At 39.7% G+C, this 19,446-nt stretch overlaps 2 protein-coding genes across 2 annotated transcripts; both read right to left on the bottom strand.

The window, feature by feature from the left end:
• Positions 1–1,690: 1,690 nt before the first annotated feature.
• Positions 1,691–6,207, bottom strand: LOC109041657 (uncharacterized). Its single transcript, XM_019058066.2, has 2 exons — positions 5,278–6,207; positions 1,691–4,053 (listed from the first exon to the last, which is right to left on the bottom strand). Exons 1-2 carry the CDS (start codon positions 5,865–5,867, stop codon positions 4,050–4,052), a joined length of 594 nt encoding a protein of 197 aa, XP_018913611.1. The 5' UTR covers positions 5,868–6,207; the 3' UTR covers positions 1,691–4,049.
• Positions 1,691–19,231, bottom strand: LOC140224446 (uncharacterized). The gene is made up of 3 exons (XM_072299503.1): positions 17,415–19,231; positions 16,711–16,883; positions 1,691–15,492 (listed from the first exon to the last, which is right to left on the bottom strand). The coding sequence occupies exons 1-3, from the start codon at positions 17,644–17,646 to the stop codon at positions 15,448–15,450; spliced, it is 450 nt and encodes a 149-aa protein (XP_072155604.1). The 5' UTR covers positions 17,647–19,231; the 3' UTR covers positions 1,691–15,447.
• Between the last annotated feature and the right edge of the window lie 215 nt (positions 19,232–19,446).

The raw sequence follows: 19,446 nt of genomic DNA, 5'->3' as shown, positions 1-19,446 counted from the left end.
GTCTAAAACCGCGAAAAATATGGTCCACGAGACTTTTAGAGGCATATTTCTCGATATTTACGTGCAGAATTTTTTTGGCCTATGTCGGGATTAGAACCTGGGACCTACCTAACCGAAGACGAGGATCCTACCTACTGAGCCATGCCGAGAACTTAATGATCGGGGACGAAAAACCCGCATTTAGCTTCCAATTGCTAGGACAACCAGGATATCTTGACCAATTTACAAAGCTTTTGTTCGATTTTTATTTTAATGCATTATTTTACTTCATTTTATTTTTTCACTTCATTATATTATTTTACGTCATTTGTTTTACTTCATTTTGTGTTTTTGGTTGATTTTCTTTAGACTTCAGGTATTTTATGTATTTACTTTATTTATTTATTGACTTTATTTTATTAATTTACTTTATTTTATTTATTTACTTAATATTATTAATTTACTTTATTTTATTTTTTACTTCATGGTATTTTTTTACTTTATTTATTTTTTTTTTTTAGGTAGGTGCTTCGTTTTATTTTTTTTCATTCAACAGGGATGAAAGTAATTGTTCCTCAAATTTTGTTATAATCAGCATTTCCTTACTCTCTCTAAAATAGGAAAAAATGATGTGAAGGTCTTAAATAAAAAAGATTAGCTTACAAGGGGGAAAGTGGATAGAATGCCTAGTCAAATTCTAAACACGCATTATTCCCTTATTATGCAGTTCCAAAAGGTCATACCAGAAAAAATCTTTTGCTCAGTTTCAAGGTATTTTTTGGTAAATGATAACAATCCTGGCACGGAATAAGAACCCAGTGTATGTAGACAGCATAAAAATAATATCACTGAAATTATTGATTTTCGTTATGAATTCATTTAACAGGTACTTGTAAATTTAAATTGAATGTAGGACAAGCATCCATCAATTTTTTTATCATCAATCGATCAAAAAGGTACACTACCCACCCATTACAAATCTGATACCTAAACTCAAATCATTAAAATACAAGAAATCAGAGGATAACAGGGCTCTGGCTTTTCATCACCACATAATTCTCTGGAAATTAAAATTTTGGACATGCTAATGATGTAGCATTAAATGGATCGGTTCTTCTCCAGACTTCCAATCCTCTACTCTTGACTCCTGAATAATGGGCACAGAAAAACACAGCTTATAGGAAGACAAACCTGGAGTCATAACCGGTTCCATGAAAATGAAACATACTATTAATATTGTAACTGAAAATGGGGCTAGATATGTAAAGTTGCTAGTAGGTGTATATGTACTTAAGTACTTACGAACTTCTCCTCCGTGCTAATCATTGTTGTTCAGTTATCTGCAAAGTAAGTTCTGCAGGTTGGAAGTGTGGGTACATTGAAGGATATTCTGCTAACTGTCAAATTATAGTTCCGCAATTTAATTGCAGTAAAGAGCTAGAAACTATAATGTTGAACTAAGCAGGTTTGATGGATCGATATTCTAGAGAAGATGGAGAAATGAGTTGAAATAAAATGATTTCAGGGCAGCCTTTGAAAGAATTCCTCCAGAACTAATCTCTGGTTGAGTCATATGAAGTGGTAAAACTTTGAACCTCTTTGCCTGAATTTGATTTTGATGCGACTTGGTACCTTCCTACAAAATACAGTCCATTTCATGGATATATTGGATACGCAGTGACTGTTATGAAAAACCAAGGCGGATAAAGAATGAAAATATATTTTGAGGTTAGCTTTAATGAAAAATAAACAATTGTGTTCTGGCGCTGAGCGGAGATGTAAATTGATTTCTAAGTTGTTATACGAAGTTAAAAATATTTCAGATGAGTTACCTGAGAAAAAATTGTCACCTTAAAATCTATGTGCCGCTGAAAGAAACCAAAATATTGAGCTTTGATACATACATGAGGTCCTGATTCTAATTACGAGCGACTCATAGATAGGTACACACTGTTACTATCCCATGTATTAAAACAATAACACCGATATCGAGCGATCAAATGATGATTTGGATAATGCTGATGTTTCTTGATTTAACAAACTGATGATAAGAATCACTGTCAGACTAAAGTCCTCCGGTTTCATCGCGAATTCTTGTCACGCAGCACGCCGCTCGAACGAACAGATTAGTTAAACATCTACACTCTTGAACGAAGGAATACTGCCTTACTTGAAAGATTAAAGATCAGCAATAATGCTTTCAGATGTGTTTAGTTTAATGATTAAAGAATTAGTAACATAATACCTTGACTCACCCACCGGGATGGTGTTATTGTTATCAGTTTCTGTTGACATCAAGTCAACAGCACTGACTGACTGAGAGTTAAGTTCTACTGCATTCAGAGAGCGCCACTGATTCCGAGAATGAGCGGTGAATTTGAAATAGCACAGCACTTGAGATAATCAATTTTTATTACTTTTAATTCGTTAACCGACTCGATACGACCGACTCGCGACGCCATTAGCATTTCAACTGAGACTGAAAAAGTAACGGACTTTTTTAAACGCACGTGATTCGTCACTGCACCTGCCTAAACAGTTTGTGACGGTATATGGCCAGTTTGGATTATAGCCGAACTAGTTCAGCTACTACCTAGAAGTGGTTTAGATACAACATAAACTTTTAGGTTTGTGATGAATCTAAAATAGGGTTTAGATAGCACATAAACTTGGTTATGCTAGGAGCTCAAAGGTTTTGTTTCCTACTTCAAACAGTTTGCCTATTAGCCTAATCGCCGCTGAACTGACCAGTTCGGCTAAAATCTGACCCTTTTTTTTTCAGTGTAAAAGGGCGAAAAACCTAAGAGAAGAAGGAAAATGGCAAACTAGAGAAAGAGAGAACTAAACCTAACCTGGATACCCCCCGCAAATATACAACAACTACTCACATGCTGATAATAAGGCTAGAATGGATGGCGGCTGGCCAAGTCCAAGGCGTAGGGGGGCGGAAGCCCCATGGCAAACTCACATGTCCGCGGCTCAAAAATGTGCTATTTAGCTGGACATACTAAAAGGCGTGGCGACGGCGGAAAAACAAAACTCCAAACTCATAGCAAATGTGCAAGGCGTGAGACTAACTACACGGCGACGCGACGGCGTAATGCAAATGGGAGAGAATGAAACACAATCACCTGCTAGGTACTGCGCATAGAAAAGGAAACAGAACTGCTCACTCGTCAAGGTGCTGTCTCGAGTGGCTAAACTAATAAAAATGAGAGAGAGAGAGAGTGGAAAGCAAATCGTCAACGTTACCAAGCTTGCGATGCACAAAAAAAAGGAGCACAAAATATCTTCGGTGGTTACGCACCTCGCGGGAATGCCGCCCGGTCCCTCATGCAAAAGCGTGTTATGCTTTTTTCCGCACTTCGGCGCCGCGCAGCGCTTGGGGGAATTGCAAAAAGGTAAGGAATGTGTCGAAAGGCAATTTGGACAACGCCCCCTTCGGCGCTGCGCGACCCGGCGCTGAGACGGAGTAAGCCTCAACAGCTCGTCACATTGCATTATTGTGTGTGGTGCATCGCACCACACACTGCGAACTGCTCCGAGGATTGGTCGTGGCCGGTTTGGGTTTGGGCGTTGGTCCTGATGGCACTGGCTGGGTCCCGGGCGTTGCTCTGGAGCCGGGCCGAGCCGCTGTTGCAGCCTCGGGCTGATGTAGCCCCTGCCCCTGCCCGCGACGATCTGTTCTCTGGAAAGCTGAGGCGGCGGCGGAGGTTGATTTGTGGCAACGAAAAACTGAGGCGGTGGCGGTGGTTGATTTGTGGCAGCGGAAAACTGAGGCGGTGGCGTTGGTAGATTTGTGGCAACGAAAAACTGAGGCGGTGGCGGTGGTTGATTTGTGGCAGCGGAAAACCGAGGCGGTGGCGTAATCATTTCGGTTTGCACCCCCACGTCTCTAACGGGATTTGCAAGTCTGTAGATGGTTCTCGATTCATGACCATGATTATGCACGTAAGTAATGACGAAAACTCTGTCCATTCCGGGTGGGGGTGGCGGGGCGCATTGGAGCACCCTCATACCCGTGGCGTCCAAGGACTGTTGTGGACCTGTCTGTTCCTCTCGGTTTGACATTATCTGAAAGGAAATAAACTTATTGATTAAAAAAGGTACAGATAGAGGGAGTGAGGGATTCGGAAGTATGAAGACAGACACAGAAGAGGCGTAATTTCAGTTCGCATGGCGACGGCGTAAAGACGGAGAGGGCGCTTAGCTGCACGGCAACGGATACAGCTTATGCACGGGCCTTTGTAATTCTCCCGTTTGTGTCCCATGTATCCCAAAAAACTGATGCCATCATTTTTCCGGCAGACAGAACAGCTTTTGCTTTTTTTGGAGAAGGTTCCTTTCTCGTTTTCCACATTTTGCTCTGTTCTTTGGTTTCGGGGGTATAGTGGTGGACCCACGTCTCATCGCCTGTCACAATCCTGGAAAACAAATCATCGCCTTCCTCTCTCTTCAGTTGGAACAAAAATTGAGCCGCGCTCAAACGCTTTTCCTTGTGGGTAGGAGTCAGTAAACGGGGCACCCAGCGCGCACAAACTTTCGAAAAATTGAGCTCCTCGGTCAAAATTTTAAACACAGTGGTTCTCCCAATTTCAATACTAGGAGGCAATCGTTCAAGAATGTCATCAATGGTAAATCGTCGGTCTTTTTCCACAACATTTTGTACCGCGAGAACATTCCTATCGTCCTTCACTAAAGACGGCCGGCCAGATCTTTGCTCATCGTGAACACTTTCACGCCCCTCTAAGAAAGCACGTCGCCACTTTGTGACCATTTCATAGCTCATGCACGAATCACCATAAACAGAACGTAAATCCCTATTAATAATTACTGCACTTTGGTTTTTTGCCGTAAAAAAACGAATCATGGCGCGCAACTCACAATCAGACACGTTTCGCAATGGAGTTTCCATGATTAACGAAAAGAGACTGATTAAAGGTGACCGAATCATGATTCATGATGGACACCTGCACCGATTTGAGCTGTATCTTTTAGGGTGATGATATCTAAGATTATGCCTTATTGTGCATCAAGACTACTGAAGTAATGATAAGAAATCTCATCCAGCAAATCGGTGAGATAAACATTGAAAACTGCGAACTTTTCAGCGCGCGTAAATTTTGGACACGCAGTGACGAGAGACGGGTGTGGGAAAACTGATGTTACTCGGCACTCAGTCAACCGAATTTAAAAAACTGAAGTTTTTTGAAAAGCTGAGAGTATGACAATTTAGGAACTTTTTACAGATTTAAATTATCTTTATTAGTTTAGAAGATATGACAAATATTAACTTACTTTACGAATACCCCTCGTATTCTGTTAAACTTTACGCCTTCCGCGAATCTTTTCTTTCGACCTAAGTGCAGTTCATCGCCTTTGTTTATGGGGTCATAACAGTCGCTTTTAGAGAGTAACACAAGCTTGCTCTGAAAAATAATCGGTCGAGGAGAATTAGCTTTCATCTCTTGTTCTAGCTTTCTTTTCTTGAGCGCGGAGCTGAGAGCTAAGTTTAAATTTGTCACTGCTGCCCGTGCTCTACTACCAGGGGGCTGTTGCAGGATGGAGCGCCCTGGAAAGTGGATTGCAGATTGTGCAGGTAAAGTGGGTGTGACATTCGAGGTGGACTGAGTAAGAGACTGAGCAGATGCGGCAGGTAAAGTCAATGTGGCAGACACAGACTGAGGTTGCATACATGCAGGAGGTGGAACAAGTGGGTTACCTACAGAACGTATGGCAGGAGGAGTTATTGCAGCAGGTGTGGCAGATGCTGCAGATGAAGCAGTTAGAAGACACGAGGAAATTTGCGCCAAAAATTGTGGTTGTGATAAGACGTTCTGCAGTGCATTCCTCACTGTTTCTGCATCTAAAGCCGGAGTATCAGCCATCTTCGATTATCTTTGGAACAGCATTCACAAACTTTTGGTTTCCTGGCTCTTTCTGATCTACGAGGGCCAGTAAGACATTCGTGATCCACATTAAGAGTGGTATTCTCATTATTAGGAGGATTAACGTCTATTATTGGGTAAACATTCTCGTTTTCAATTTGAATTGGGTTTTCGTCACTATCATAGTCGTAAACATCAACAATTATCGGCTGACTCTTTTCAATTCGTGTTGGTATAGTCATTTTGTATGAAAAAATATCCTCTTCAAACCTTACGTCTCTAGAGATTCATATTTTATTTCCGTGTTAACTGTACAACCTGTAACCTTTTCTTAAACCTCCAGCAAGTTTCTCTTTCGGTTTGGGTTTAATTTTTTCGAAGTACGATACATTATGTGGATTAGATTCCTTGATGTTAACTCCGCTGGCCTTGCGTAGATATACACATTCTACTGCTCGAGTCTCAAGTTTTCCTGCGTTGGGAACTAGGTCCCACGCTTTGCACCCAAAAATTTTCATCTCCTCTGTCTGCAGGTGTAAATTCTTTTCCAAACCATACTTCTCTTGGAATTTTTATATTAATGGCACGAGATGGGCAACTGTTTCGGATATCATTAGCTGTTTTTAGAGCTTCTGCCCTTAAACTTTCGGAAGGCCAGACTGGAATAAAAGACAACGGACAATATTTAGTAAAGTGCGATTAAGCAGTCGCTCGGCTCTACCGTTTTGCTGGGGCGTCCCTGCTACTGTTAAGTTATGACTAATCCCTTTTTCTACAAGATACTGGTCGAATTTATCACTCTTATATTCTCCTCCATTGTCCGATTGTAAACATTTTATACGTCTTTCGTGTAGGACTTCTACTTGGTTAACATACTGCTTAAATTTTTCAAGTACTTCAGTACAACTTAGTTATGCAAACAAAACATGGTAGATCTTCAAAGAATTCAAAAGGAAGCATCATTGTCGATTTGTATACAAGACCATAAAGAGATATCCAAGATGTTTCCTCAAGAGGATTTGGCAAATTTTGTAAATTAACATTATAGCGCTGCTCTAATGTTTGCTTTACCACAGACACCCGGGGTCCAGAATCGAGAACATCATGGAATAAAGATGAGGAATTGTAAAAATGGGCCAATCGTAACCCGTGCTTTTTGGATACTGACTTGGCAGAGTTTTTGCGGCATATCAATGCGAGAGCTGCTCTCTTAGAGTCAGGGTGCTTTCGTTCAAAACCATTGCACCATGTCTTACGGGGAGGACCAAATCTTAAAAACAGGTTTGGATAGTGTGTCATCATATGTTGCTTAAAGGTTAAAGGGCGCCTTGTCAACTCTCTGTACAAGGAATGATGCTCTTCGATCAAAGTTTTTAATAAGTCTACACACTCCCTTTGAAGGGACGGTGCAAATATTAAATCAGTACATTCTCTGAACAGTAAGAAGAGTTCCCAAATTCTGTTGTTGCGAGGTATAAACTCTCCAATTATCAAAGGTAAGTACCTTATGATGACTAGCATTTCGGATGCTGAGAGAGACAGAGAATCATCAGTAAATACGTCCGCAAAATCTGGAGGCTTATTCCTACAGTCAACACCAAAATCAAAGTATGCAACTTTTAAGTACAATTCCTGAAGAGTAAAATATCCAGCATCTTTTAAAGAATGCAAAACAAAAATTATATCTAAGCCAGCTGCACCTTCAAGAACATCGTGCATAGCATCCCCTGCACAGTTAGTAGTTAAGTGAAAATTTTCAACTCTGTTCCATACGCAACGCGTTTTTACTCCTGTTGAAGAATAATCGTCTTTTTGCAGATCTTCCTCATAATTCTCAATGTTTCGGTAGGCTGTAGGATCATCCCAACATAAAATCTGTATTTCGCTCAGTTTGAGTCGACAAATCCTACAAGGATAATTGGCAACAAAGGACTCTACTAACCCTAGCATTTGGTTGTACCCCAAATTGTCAGCGACTAATAATGAAACGACGAAAAACAAATGTTTTACTTCTCCTTGTACTTCAACCTGTATTCCTGTGTTAGACAAAAAATTTAGTTCATTAATAAATTCTTCAAATGTTACGTCGTTTCCACACACCTTTCTGTATTTACCTTGGAATAACTGGCAAAGAAAAATGCTGTTTAAGGAGCTCTGGATCCGGGGTCTTAAACAAGGGACTTGTGCATAAATTGCTGACAATTTGTACCGCAAGATAGCAACTTCTGAATATCTGGAGGCGTCATCCTAAAATGTCACAAAGTATGAAGCCTGACTAATTCTTTTCGGATTGATTTTTCCACACAAATCAGAATGGATTTTATCGAGAACATTTTCGGCATTGTTTCGACTGGTATTAAACTTCTTTCGGCACATTTTTCCTTCCACACAAACATCACATATAACTGTAGATTGTGATTTACGAAATACTGGTAATTCTGTCAAATGACCAAATCTTTGGTGCCACAATACTTCAGATCTGAAAGCATGTTCATTTGAGATCATACCTTGCAATTTTCAGCAAAAAAATTCAGCAACGATTCTCAGCAACCATCGGACCAATTTTGAATTTGTCTGAACTATTCGAGTAGATTTGATACACATCTGTATGAAAATAACTCGAATTTGCTGAATTTCAGCCGTTGGGCGATGACTGTTGACTTCCACATTCATCTGCTAAATTCAGCGTCTGATTGCGGCATCACGGGCATTTCTTTAATTTTTCCTCCTTTTTTGAGCTCCTCTTCGAACATAGATTGCAGCGTGAACTTATCTTTAAGAGGTGGCTTATTTTCAGGCATCTTCTTTTTTTGGAATAGATAGCTTAAGGCGAGGAGCTGAGCGTTCGCTGGTTTTTGGGTTGACGTTGATGCATTCTGAGTCATGTCCTCCAATAATTTCTTCAAATACTCTTTAACGTTTTCCTCCATTGTGAGATCTGAAAGTCAAAGAAGAAAATGGATTTAGGAGTGAAAAACCTGGAGAGTGACTCAAACATTTGATGAGAATCTTCTGCGCATGACGTCTGCATTACCGCCGCGAAAACCAGGAAAGTCGGAATCAATGCTTTTCTTATGGGAGATAGCAATTGTTTCTTAATGAATCATTTAAATTTCTCACTTGTAAATCGCTTGAAACTTTCTGAGTGTCGAAAGGAACGTATAGTCGTTAGCGTCCAGAGTTTCAATTCAGCTGAATTTTCGTTTTTATTTTTTCAAATGATTTTTGAAGTTAGCGATTGCCACAAGCCATCTAGTGGTATAGATTCGCGTGTAAAAATGGCCGATGCAGAGTAAACTGTTAAAATGTAAGAATATAAATTCGGCAAAATCGAAACCCTGAATGCTGATGTCTAAACGTTCCTTTCGACACTCAGAAAGTTTCAAACGATTTAAAATTAAGAATTTAAATGATTCATTAAGAAAAATTCGCTCTCTCCATAAGAAAAGCATTGTATCCGTGCTTTTCCGCTTTCGCGGCAGTAATGCTGACGTCACGAGCCATGGATGGGGCGTGATGGGGCTTACCCCGAGCGGGAGGAAATCTGCGCAAATTTATGACCCATATGGATGGATCTTGACGTAAACATGAAAAATCATCCAAAACCTCGACGGATGAGGCGGAATTCCGAGGGATTCACTACTTCTAAAAGATGCTACTATGTCGCGAGCATCTTGAATTTTTGCAAAAACTAGGTCATTATTGATTGGAGTCATTGTACTTGATCCTTCTCCTAACTCAAACCTGGTGGTACACATCCTTTTCTTTTTTGGTTTAAATACATCTTCGTCAGATCCAAGCGAATTATAGAATTCATTAAGTTGATTTTTAGGCTGATTCGTGGTATACCTCGTCTTTTCCCATGAAGGTATGAGAGGTTCATCATGAGTCCGACTCGGCATCATCATCTAACTTTTTTGTCTCTTCCTTCATTAAAGTTTTCTGCGACAAAAAGGCAAATTGTAATTAAATCATAGGAAAAGCTTTTTATACACTGATCAGCCTCCACCCAGCTTTTGTCCAGCAAAACATACGAGGTATGATCCATTAGAAACCGAACTTTGGCCATTGCGGGCCAACGGATGATTGGATCGACGTTTTCTTGAGTTTATCTGATTGCTGATAAACTGACAAACACGCTGGTTTTTACGACTTTCAATTATCTTAATTAGATTTCATGTTTCATGTCCGCTAATGCGGCATGTTCCCATGCGTTTTGCGATGAGAGCAAAATATGCACACAAAAAAATGATTTAACAAGAAATGTCAATGTCTGTCGCAAAAAATTGGATGCTTAATTGTTCGTAAATGTTACCGACAAACAAATAATATCAAGATTTGTTGAAGATTTGAGACTTCATACTTTTAACAGCGGCTTCCCTCAGGCCTCCGCTGGTAGGATTGGAGAGTGGGATGCATTTTGTCCTCGCATGGGAGGAGGAGGGGGTGACGAGCGTTGAGCGCGATGTTTGCATTTTGAAGCCTGCCACCTACTCTTAAAAGTCCATCTTCGTCTAGAAGAGGCGTTAGTTTCTAAATTCTGAGGGAACAGAGAGCTTTAGGTTCAAGCTGTTTAATTTTTCGAATTTGGATTTTTTCAGCCTCACGGGGGTGATACTTTTCTCATCGCCTGTTTTAAAAGTCATACAAAGAGAATACTGATCCTTTTTGAGTCTGTGAAAACTCAAAGTCATAGACTTAAAAAAACTCTTTTGTAAAAGAAACGGTAAATAATTACTCTTTTGTACAATGGCGATTGACTCATCATCTGGTTTATCTTGTAAATACAGCCGATACATTTTAGGAAGACTAAAATCCGGGTGCAAATATTCTCTTCGCGTGGATGATCTACAATAATGCGATTCTTCTCTTGGAAATCTATCAATATAAGTTACAACACTTTTTCGCCTCATCAAATCTATCTCAGCTGATGAATCAGCCCTCTTGCCACGATTTTCTTCCTCAAGAACTCCATCTTCATTTACTTTGGACGAAGTAACGCGAACAAATTTCTCTTTTACGCATAACGTGTTCAAAAACATTTTCTTACAGACTAATACGGAGCCACCATCAAAGGGTAATCTAAGGGTAATCGGCTTTCTTATCATACATTGTAACCTGTTTTAATATAAAACATCGTTAGGACTGAATATCACCACATTTAAAGAATGCCTGAAATAGATTTTCGCGGTTTAAGTCGGAAAAGGAGTTACAACTATTACCGAAATTGTCACATGCACCGTAACATTTTGGACCCAATTTTTTCGCACTTACGATCTACCCTGTGTTAGGACTTACGTACTTATCCCCAGAGTTTCTCTTCCTTTTAAAAGCTTTTGTTTTTTTTTACATAGCTTCTTTTTGGGAGCCTTCAACGATGTAATTCTAGGGAGCTTGAACAGGCTCGGGGGTGGAAAGTGGTCTCAAACTTTAGTAATGAAAATGTACGAATTTTAAAGCGTTGCATCCAAGAAACAAGCTGCTTGTGTATGCCACTGACTTAATTGCTACCAGAGGATGATAGACAGGTAGAGTTGTATCGATATAATTGACATAAAATTCAGCTGAAGAAGGGATCGACAAATCTTTCGACTCAAAACTTCAGAAGCGCACGTATTTACTTTACGCATTAAGTGCAGAAATGTGAATGAAAAATGTGTGTTACTCACACAGTTATTGACAACTACTTACAAATTTACGAGACAAACTGAAATTCTGTGTGATTTGCGGGGAACAGTGTAATTGCATGAGATTAAGTACCTATAATAAACTTTAAATTGATTTCCTCTTCAGTGTTTGTTGAATTCTAGCTGCATCTGAAGTTAAAACCATAACATTCATAACGGGAAATGCTAACGAGTAATGAAATAGAAAAATTGAAACTGACAATTTAGTAACCTACTTTCATTATGTCAAGTATCAAAGCAAACGGACACTCAAACAAAGGCAAGGAAATTGAAAATCATGAGATGTGTTAAGTTTTAAGAATAATAATTTAAAGCCAACAAAAGTAATGGGAAGTGATGCATTAATCTTATCGAGTATCTGCTTTTCGCTTCTTGTCCTGGCACTTGCCTCGAGCTGCCAAGTCGTTATGATCCTTCACATAATTCTTCAGCAGAATATTCGCTAAATGGGGAGTAAAATGTCGGCAGCATAACCACCTTTGAGGAGTAATGCAGATTTATCTATCGAAACATCATTTTCATCATAGTGATCCAAAATACTGTCTAACATCTCAACGGCACAATTCGGATTGACATTTTTGACCTCGGATAGAGGACACTTATATTTCGGATACGAAATTGTATCTTCCCATACTGAGAAGACTTGGTTCCTGGCAGCGATTTCATCCTTATCTTCTTTCCTGCTTCCAGAATCTGTTGGACGGATGCATTATCTTCTTTCCTGCTTCCAGAATCTGTTGGACGGATGCATTATCTTCTTTCCTGCTTCCAGAATCTGTTGGACGGATGCATTGTAGTTTCCTCCACAAAGTTGTCGGTATTTGCTGAAACGTTGCTCAGTGTGGTTAGTCTGAAACTTCCCGGGTGAAATATATTGGACTTTTGGTTTACGGATGTATATTTTGATTATGTGGATCATTGCCGTTGTTTTTTGAAGAACAGCCTTATATGTGTCGATGATATGAAAATTGGTGTTGAAGTCAAAGAAATGTGTTCTCAATGCTGAAGCCATCGGATGAACTTTTCGTGAAACTGGAGCCGCTCATAATTTACGCATACACGTGTACAATTTGAATTATACGTCAATGGTTTTGACCATAAGATTCTAACCTCCAAGAACTTCGTTCATCACTGAATGGTATGTTGATGGTCAATATTGGGTACGCCACTCGTAGCGTAAACTAGAAAACAGAAGAGAGCGCACCAACTGCTGCAACTAACAGCACTGGCTAAAACCTGAGTTTAGCTGAACCATTTGCAAAAAGTTGGAGCAAGTTCGTGCAAAGATATGGCTATCAAAGGAGATGTGCGACTAAGGTTAGAAGCTGTCATCATGCACATACTTAGGTTTTCCCCGATCCGATCTAAAGTCATTTACAGGTGTGCATATGATAATTTACAGAGTGATGCGATAGAAACCTGAGAGATGTATTCAAATGACGATGGGAAAGAACTTACAGGAACGTTGCATGTTCTGTTCATATAACGACTGTGCAGGGCACGCCCTCGCCTCACTAGTCCTCTTGACCTGGAGACCGGCATTGTGAGATGTGAAACGAAACTGTGAAGTAATTTGGATTAAGAGACACCACACTTAATACACGTTTGAATTAAACACCGCACTTAATTGAGGGCCTAATCACCAAACTAACAAACTAACAAACAAACTTCTAGAAGCCGGGACGCGGGAACAGTTGTGCGAGCCGGCTATTGTGATTGGTTGATACGAGAATGGCCGCTATTGGTTGGCGTTTGCGCGGCACTGCCGAGGCTCTTTCGAATTCAATTAGCGTGGTTAAGCAAAGGCCGCGCAGAATGGCCGAAGCGGAGAGTTTTCACGGTATTTCAAAAACTTTTAAACAAATCGCTTAAATATTTGTCAAATAAAGGGAAAATTTGAATCTGCATGTGTCTGGACTTAATTTTATACAAGGTGCGCAAAAAGTTCAGAGCCCCCTTAACTTTTGAACGGTTGTATTTAACCAACTGAAATTTTTACTACATCAATGAAACGAATTTTGGACCTACTTAAAATTTTGGGGTGGCACCCCCGGGCTGTTGGGCGGACCCTATTTTAAAAGTTTCAAATGGCAACCCCCATTTTTAGGGCATTTTCAGAAAAAGGATAAAAGCAGAAAATTTTTGAGCTAAAGTGGAGAACTCTAAATTTTTTTCTCGCCAAATTATTTGCGATCGAAGTTTAAAAATAGACCTGTTTTCAGAAAAGCGTGTGCGCCGATTGAAAAATCCTAGGGAACCAAACTTAGGTTTCAAATGTTCAGAATTAAGCACTTTCAAGAAAAATTGCAAATTGTGAGTTGTGACTTGACAAATTGTGAAGGTCGCATGCCGCCCCCATCAGCTACTCCGCGGACCGCACTTCCCCCACCCACCCACGTAACTTTGGAACGTTAGCAACTGGTCACTGATATTTTTGTTTTGAGGTCTACCAAGAGACCAGGGGAAGGGGGGTTGCCCCGACAGTTCGAGTATGCTCAAGACTAGGTACCGTATGACTTACCAACACTGTCAAAAGGTTAGGCGAAAACTTTCAAAGTTACCGGGGGGTGGGGGGATGCGGTTAGCGGAGTAGCCGATGGAGGCGGCATACGAACTTCACAATTTGTCAGGTCACAAGTCACAATTTGCAATTTTTCTTGAAAGTGCTTGTAATTCTGAACATTCGAAACCCAAGTTTGGTTCTTTAGCTCAAAAATTTTCGTTTTTTATCCTTTTTCTGAAAATGCCCTAAATTGGGGGTTGCCTTTGAAACTTTTAAAATGGGGTCCGCCCAACAGCCCGGGGGTGCCACCCCGAAATTTTAAGTAGGCCCAAAATTAGTTTCTATTGATCTAGTCACACTAAAAATTTCATCTGGCTAAATGCAATGGTTCAAAAGTTATGGAGGGGGCGGGAGCTGAAATTTATGAAGACCCTGCATGTTCGTGTTGACTTTCTCGGGAAATGCCATCTGAAATGTTCTTCAAGGCGTAGTTGTTCTTAAGCGTAACGATAGCAAATGGAGGGGGAGGGGTGGGTTGAGGGCTGCGAGTTGCACTGCACTGAGTGCCGCGTGGTAATCATACATAATCGTCTCCGCGAGGTGTACACTATATGCTCGCTGAAATCAACATTTTTCAACATTTTTCGCAGAACGTTGATTTTACAAAAACCGGAAAGTTGAAGGAACAAAACGGGTGGTTCATACAACATTATATTATAGCTGTTATTTAGACTTTCGACGTGATGTTAAACTTACAGCTGATTTAAAAGTTGAGGCGACATAGTAAGAAGTTGATCTAACATTCTTGTACATTTGTCATTTCTAAATTTGGCAGGATGTAAAATTTACAGTTGACAAAAAAAGTTGAAGCAGCTAACACTGAAGTTGATTCAACATTCTTTGGCAGATGTCAAATTAGTCAATGCACAGTTAGTTGAAGTAACAAAACGAAAATGTTAGTTTAATTGCTAAAGAAGTTGATGCAACAGAAAATCCCATTAGTTCTTTAAACATTCTGCGGTATGTCAAATTAACATCTTTTTTTTTCTCGGTGTTCTGAATGAAACCATAAAAAATTCAACAAGGCTTATTTTTCATATTATCTATTCATCAGCCCTTCCTCGATCCTAGTGCTGCAACTAGGCAAAATGCATGCTTAGTTAATGATTTTACTAAAAATGAGGGGCTACACTCACCAATTTATTCAGTGCATCAGTCGGCTTGATTATAGTCTCTTCCACTTTCAATGCATCTTCATATGTTTTACATGGAAGCATTTCATCAATGTTGCTTTCCGCTGCGTTAGTTTTTACGGCAGATTCGCTTGTTGCCCCAATTTCTAGCTTCTCTACTTTCTCCAGAATTTTTTCCAGTAGTCTCCCATTGCTTTCTACAGCAGATTTGAGGTATTGTAGAGCCCTTGAAAAATCTCGCCCTAAAGATGGGAGGATAGAAAGCAATATGATTAGTGAGAAGTTAGAACTGAAAAACCAAGCGGTTACAGTAAGAATTGGCATAATGAACTTGCAGGTCAATAGTTAGAAAGTTCTGACTTCATTCGTAACACTAACGATAGAATTGGCATAATGAACTTGCAGGTCAATAGTTAGAAAGTTCTGACTTCATTCGTAACACTAACGATAAAATGACTTTGAAAACAGGATACAAATGGCAAAATTAAAAAAAACCCTAAGTGGCAAGAGTCAAAAAGTTACAGCGAACCCATTAAAATATACATGCAGCGGTGGAAAGACTAGCCTACGTGAAGGTACTTGGTAGGTATGTTCTACTTTCGCCTAGTATTTTAGGGAATAGTTCTAGTGGTAGCAGACACGACCCAACTGTCATGGAGTAAAGATAGCGGTGCACTCTTGGTCTTGTGTACGTTTGGAAGTTGACGTCAGAGCACTCGAGTAGCATTGACTTCGGCCAACGATCTCAAGTGTCTTGACCAATTCTCCGAGAGTATACAAGACCAAGAGTGCACAGCTCTTTACTCCCATGACACAACAGTGCACTGAAAGTGGGTGCCCTTGATATTTAATACTTTAATACTTAACATTAGTGCAAAATTTGTGCAATTAGTTATAGCATTTGTGGCAGATGAAATTCATTCACACTCGACTTACTTCCTTTTAATAGTGATGAGGAAAATCTCAGAGCAGATTCAAGGAAAAATTCATGGCAGGACTGTCTAATCAGTTACAACTTACAACTAGAAAACTACTTTGTACAATCTTGACAGCATTGGAAGTCTCATACAACCTTTTATTGAAAAATGCTGGAATTACACACTTCGAAAAGGAAAACTGAAATTTAGGAGAATCAGAAGCATTAGAAAAGAAAGAGAGTTACCAGAGGATAGCGATGGATCACGTGCTTCACCATCAGTGCGAGCAAAGGCAAAGTGAGATTCGAAGTTGCTTGAAGCACCTACAAAGTGTGCATTAGAGTTACTACCATAAAGGTTTGGAGTATCAGGCGATTTGCTAAAATTCTCAGAAGAAGCATTAGGACGAAGTTCAAAATTACTGGAAGCGTTTGAGGCATTAAAAGGTATTGTACCACTAACATTTGCAGGCGAAGCATAAATAGTAGGAGCAGGTTCCTGGCGTTCATTCTTGTCAGAATCCTGGCTGGGTTTAGAACTTACAGATTTCTTTGGCCTTTTCCTGTCTTTCTTATTTGATCGCTGATTTTCTTCGTCAGATGATTCTTCCGGAGAAAATTTTTGAACAGGTTTTTTGGGTCTTTTTAGGGGCTGTGTATCTATGTCTGAGGTTGTTTCTGCCAATTTTGCCTTGTTCCTAGCAATCAACGGATCCTCTGTAAAATTAGAAACATATCTGCTAGAAGAATATCAAGCATCAAAATCAGGGAGAAAAGAAAAGAGGACAAAAGAAAGGAAAAATATGTAGCAAGAGGATATTACCAGATATGTGAAGTACACCTATGAAGTTTCCTTTCTTGGAGGAAGATAAAGATTTTTCCTTACTAAAATTTACAAAAATACCTTTAGCCTCCATCTGACTCCAGAAAATAGATTATTTTCTTTCATGAAATGAATATAACAGAATATGCTCATGTTGTTCTTCAACAGTCCTTCAGTTTCCTGCATTTTGAACAAAGATATTCTTATCATACTGATTAAATACATGCTGTTGCTGGCAACTGTTTGAGATATGCATACAAGGGGATTAGAATAACACAAATACTTAAAATTTGTAGTCTGTAGGTTTAAATACAATACTAGCGAGTTTTTACACGCTTGAGAAAAATATAATTATTTAGACCAATGCCTGCAAAAATGAAGATGACCAGGGGTCAGGATGAAAATTAACAATGATTTATACTCACTGATTCCTTTCTGAAGGACCCTCATTGGGCAAAGCTCCCAACCTTCTTCAGGGTCTGGGACAGCGGAGGAATGGACCAGCTTTTCTCTTTTACACTCAGATTTAATGTGAGACGGCCAATAACACATTCTGTCTCGAAATCTCAGCCAGCTAGATGCAACAACAGCCGGAGCATCATCCTCTTCTAAAAAGAGAACTACTGATAGATCTATGTTGCTCTCGTCCTTATTCATGATCTGAAAACATGAGCGTAGAATTTAGAATTAGGCGTATGCTGACAAAGTAGAAACTATAGTTGGTAAACCTAGGACTTACATTTTCCCCACACATTTTTAGTGTGGAAAATTCCGACTCCCCAGGGTTTGTACTTATTTATGTGTATTGGTGGGAGACTAAACAAAAAATTATCCTAAAGCAATGAAACTAATAAGCTGAAAAAAGTTCCTTCATTAATATGTGGAAGGCAAGAAATTTTCATCAACTTTAACGATTGAAAAGTTTACTTTTACCTAAAATAAGCTACTATGGCCAACATGAGAGGCTCAGAAGGAAAACAAATAAGACTCGGTCCGTGCCAGCAGCAGTGGTAACAAATTTAGGAGCTCCATTGCTTCAGTACTGTAATGGGATCATGAAAATTGCCGTCAATGAATGTAGCAGAACATTTATCATACTTACATTGGAAAAGGAGAGTTGAGATGCACTAGCTTTTCTAATGGATTTTGAAGAAACTTAGACTGGCTTATCGAAGCGCCACAACTTCTTCTCTTCAGTTGGTGAATTTAATCGTAGATAACGCAGAGATCGAAAGACGATGTTGCTACTGAGTCCATTATTATCTCTTCCAAATTGATTGTAGAAAAAGTGCCAAGAAGGCTAAGAAACGTGGGTTTTTATGTTATTCCATACAATTTTGAAGATATATTGCCAACAAGGCACATAAAGAGTTTTTGAATTTACAGAATCTAGAGCTATTTACAGTTTAGTGCAGTAATGGTATCACAATGTATTTAATGTGAGGATTTACCTCCATCTGGAAATTACTACCTATGCCAGTATTTGGAAGTTTTAATGGCAATTGGCATGGAGGTACTCATATTCATTTCATTTTTGCTACCATGGTTGTTGAAATTGACGATCTACCTTCATGTGAAACTTACTGTGTTAGTATTTCGCAATTTTATTTACAGGAGATATTCATATCCATTTCATTTTTGCTACGATAATTATATTGCAGCTATTTACTTAACTAATTTAAATTGATTATTTCTAAAAAATCACTAGTGTCTACACAGCTTGGCACTAGGGTTGGTACCGACAATTTATCACAATGAGAAGATCTTATTGCTCGGTGTGCAAAATAGGAAAAACGGCAAAGCCACATTGCAATGGCAGAAGATAATATTTTCCAGTAATGTCTGAGAGTGGAATTACCATTAGTTCTGATAGCTCACGGACTTTATAAATTCCTAGATGTGAACTTTCACGAGGAGTAGAATAGAGGTTTTCTTTACAGAGAAATTCCCTGGCAATTACGACTGGCTTGTTGTTAACAGTGGAATGGGCAATATTTTCTAATAAGAGAACTTTCCCTGATTTACTTCCACAGCAATTGTTAGGTTTCTCTATTGATAGTTTGTACGAAGTTCGGGACAGGAACTTATACTCAGGGCCTGTGCAACCTCCAGGAAGAAAACCTACATTATGTTGGCCAGTGAGACCATTGTTTCACTGAAAAAAACACTCCGGCCGTGGAAGCCGTACTTACGGGCTTTATAGACATACCGTCCGTGTTCCGGGCTCAGAGGCCGAAAGTTCCGAGCGTAGCACCCGGAGCAGTCGAAGTGCTCCGGGTGTTACGCCCGGAACTTTCGGCCTCTGAGGCCGGAACACGGACGGTATGTCTCTATAGCCCGTAAGTACGGCTTCCACGGCCGGAGTGTTTCTTTCAGTGTTATAATTACTGGTGCTTTTTTAATGATGAATGTCCGTTCCCACATTCTCTTTATCAATTGCTGTAAGACACCCTGGCC

Source organism: Bemisia tabaci, chromosome 4 (assembly GCF_918797505.1).
Source record: "Bemisia tabaci chromosome 4, PGI_BMITA_v3".
NCBI classification, from domain to species: Eukaryota; Metazoa; Arthropoda; class Insecta; order Hemiptera; family Aleyrodidae; genus Bemisia; species Bemisia tabaci.
Note: the sequence above shows the minus strand (reverse complement) of the source record. Positions and strands in the feature narration are given on the sequence as shown.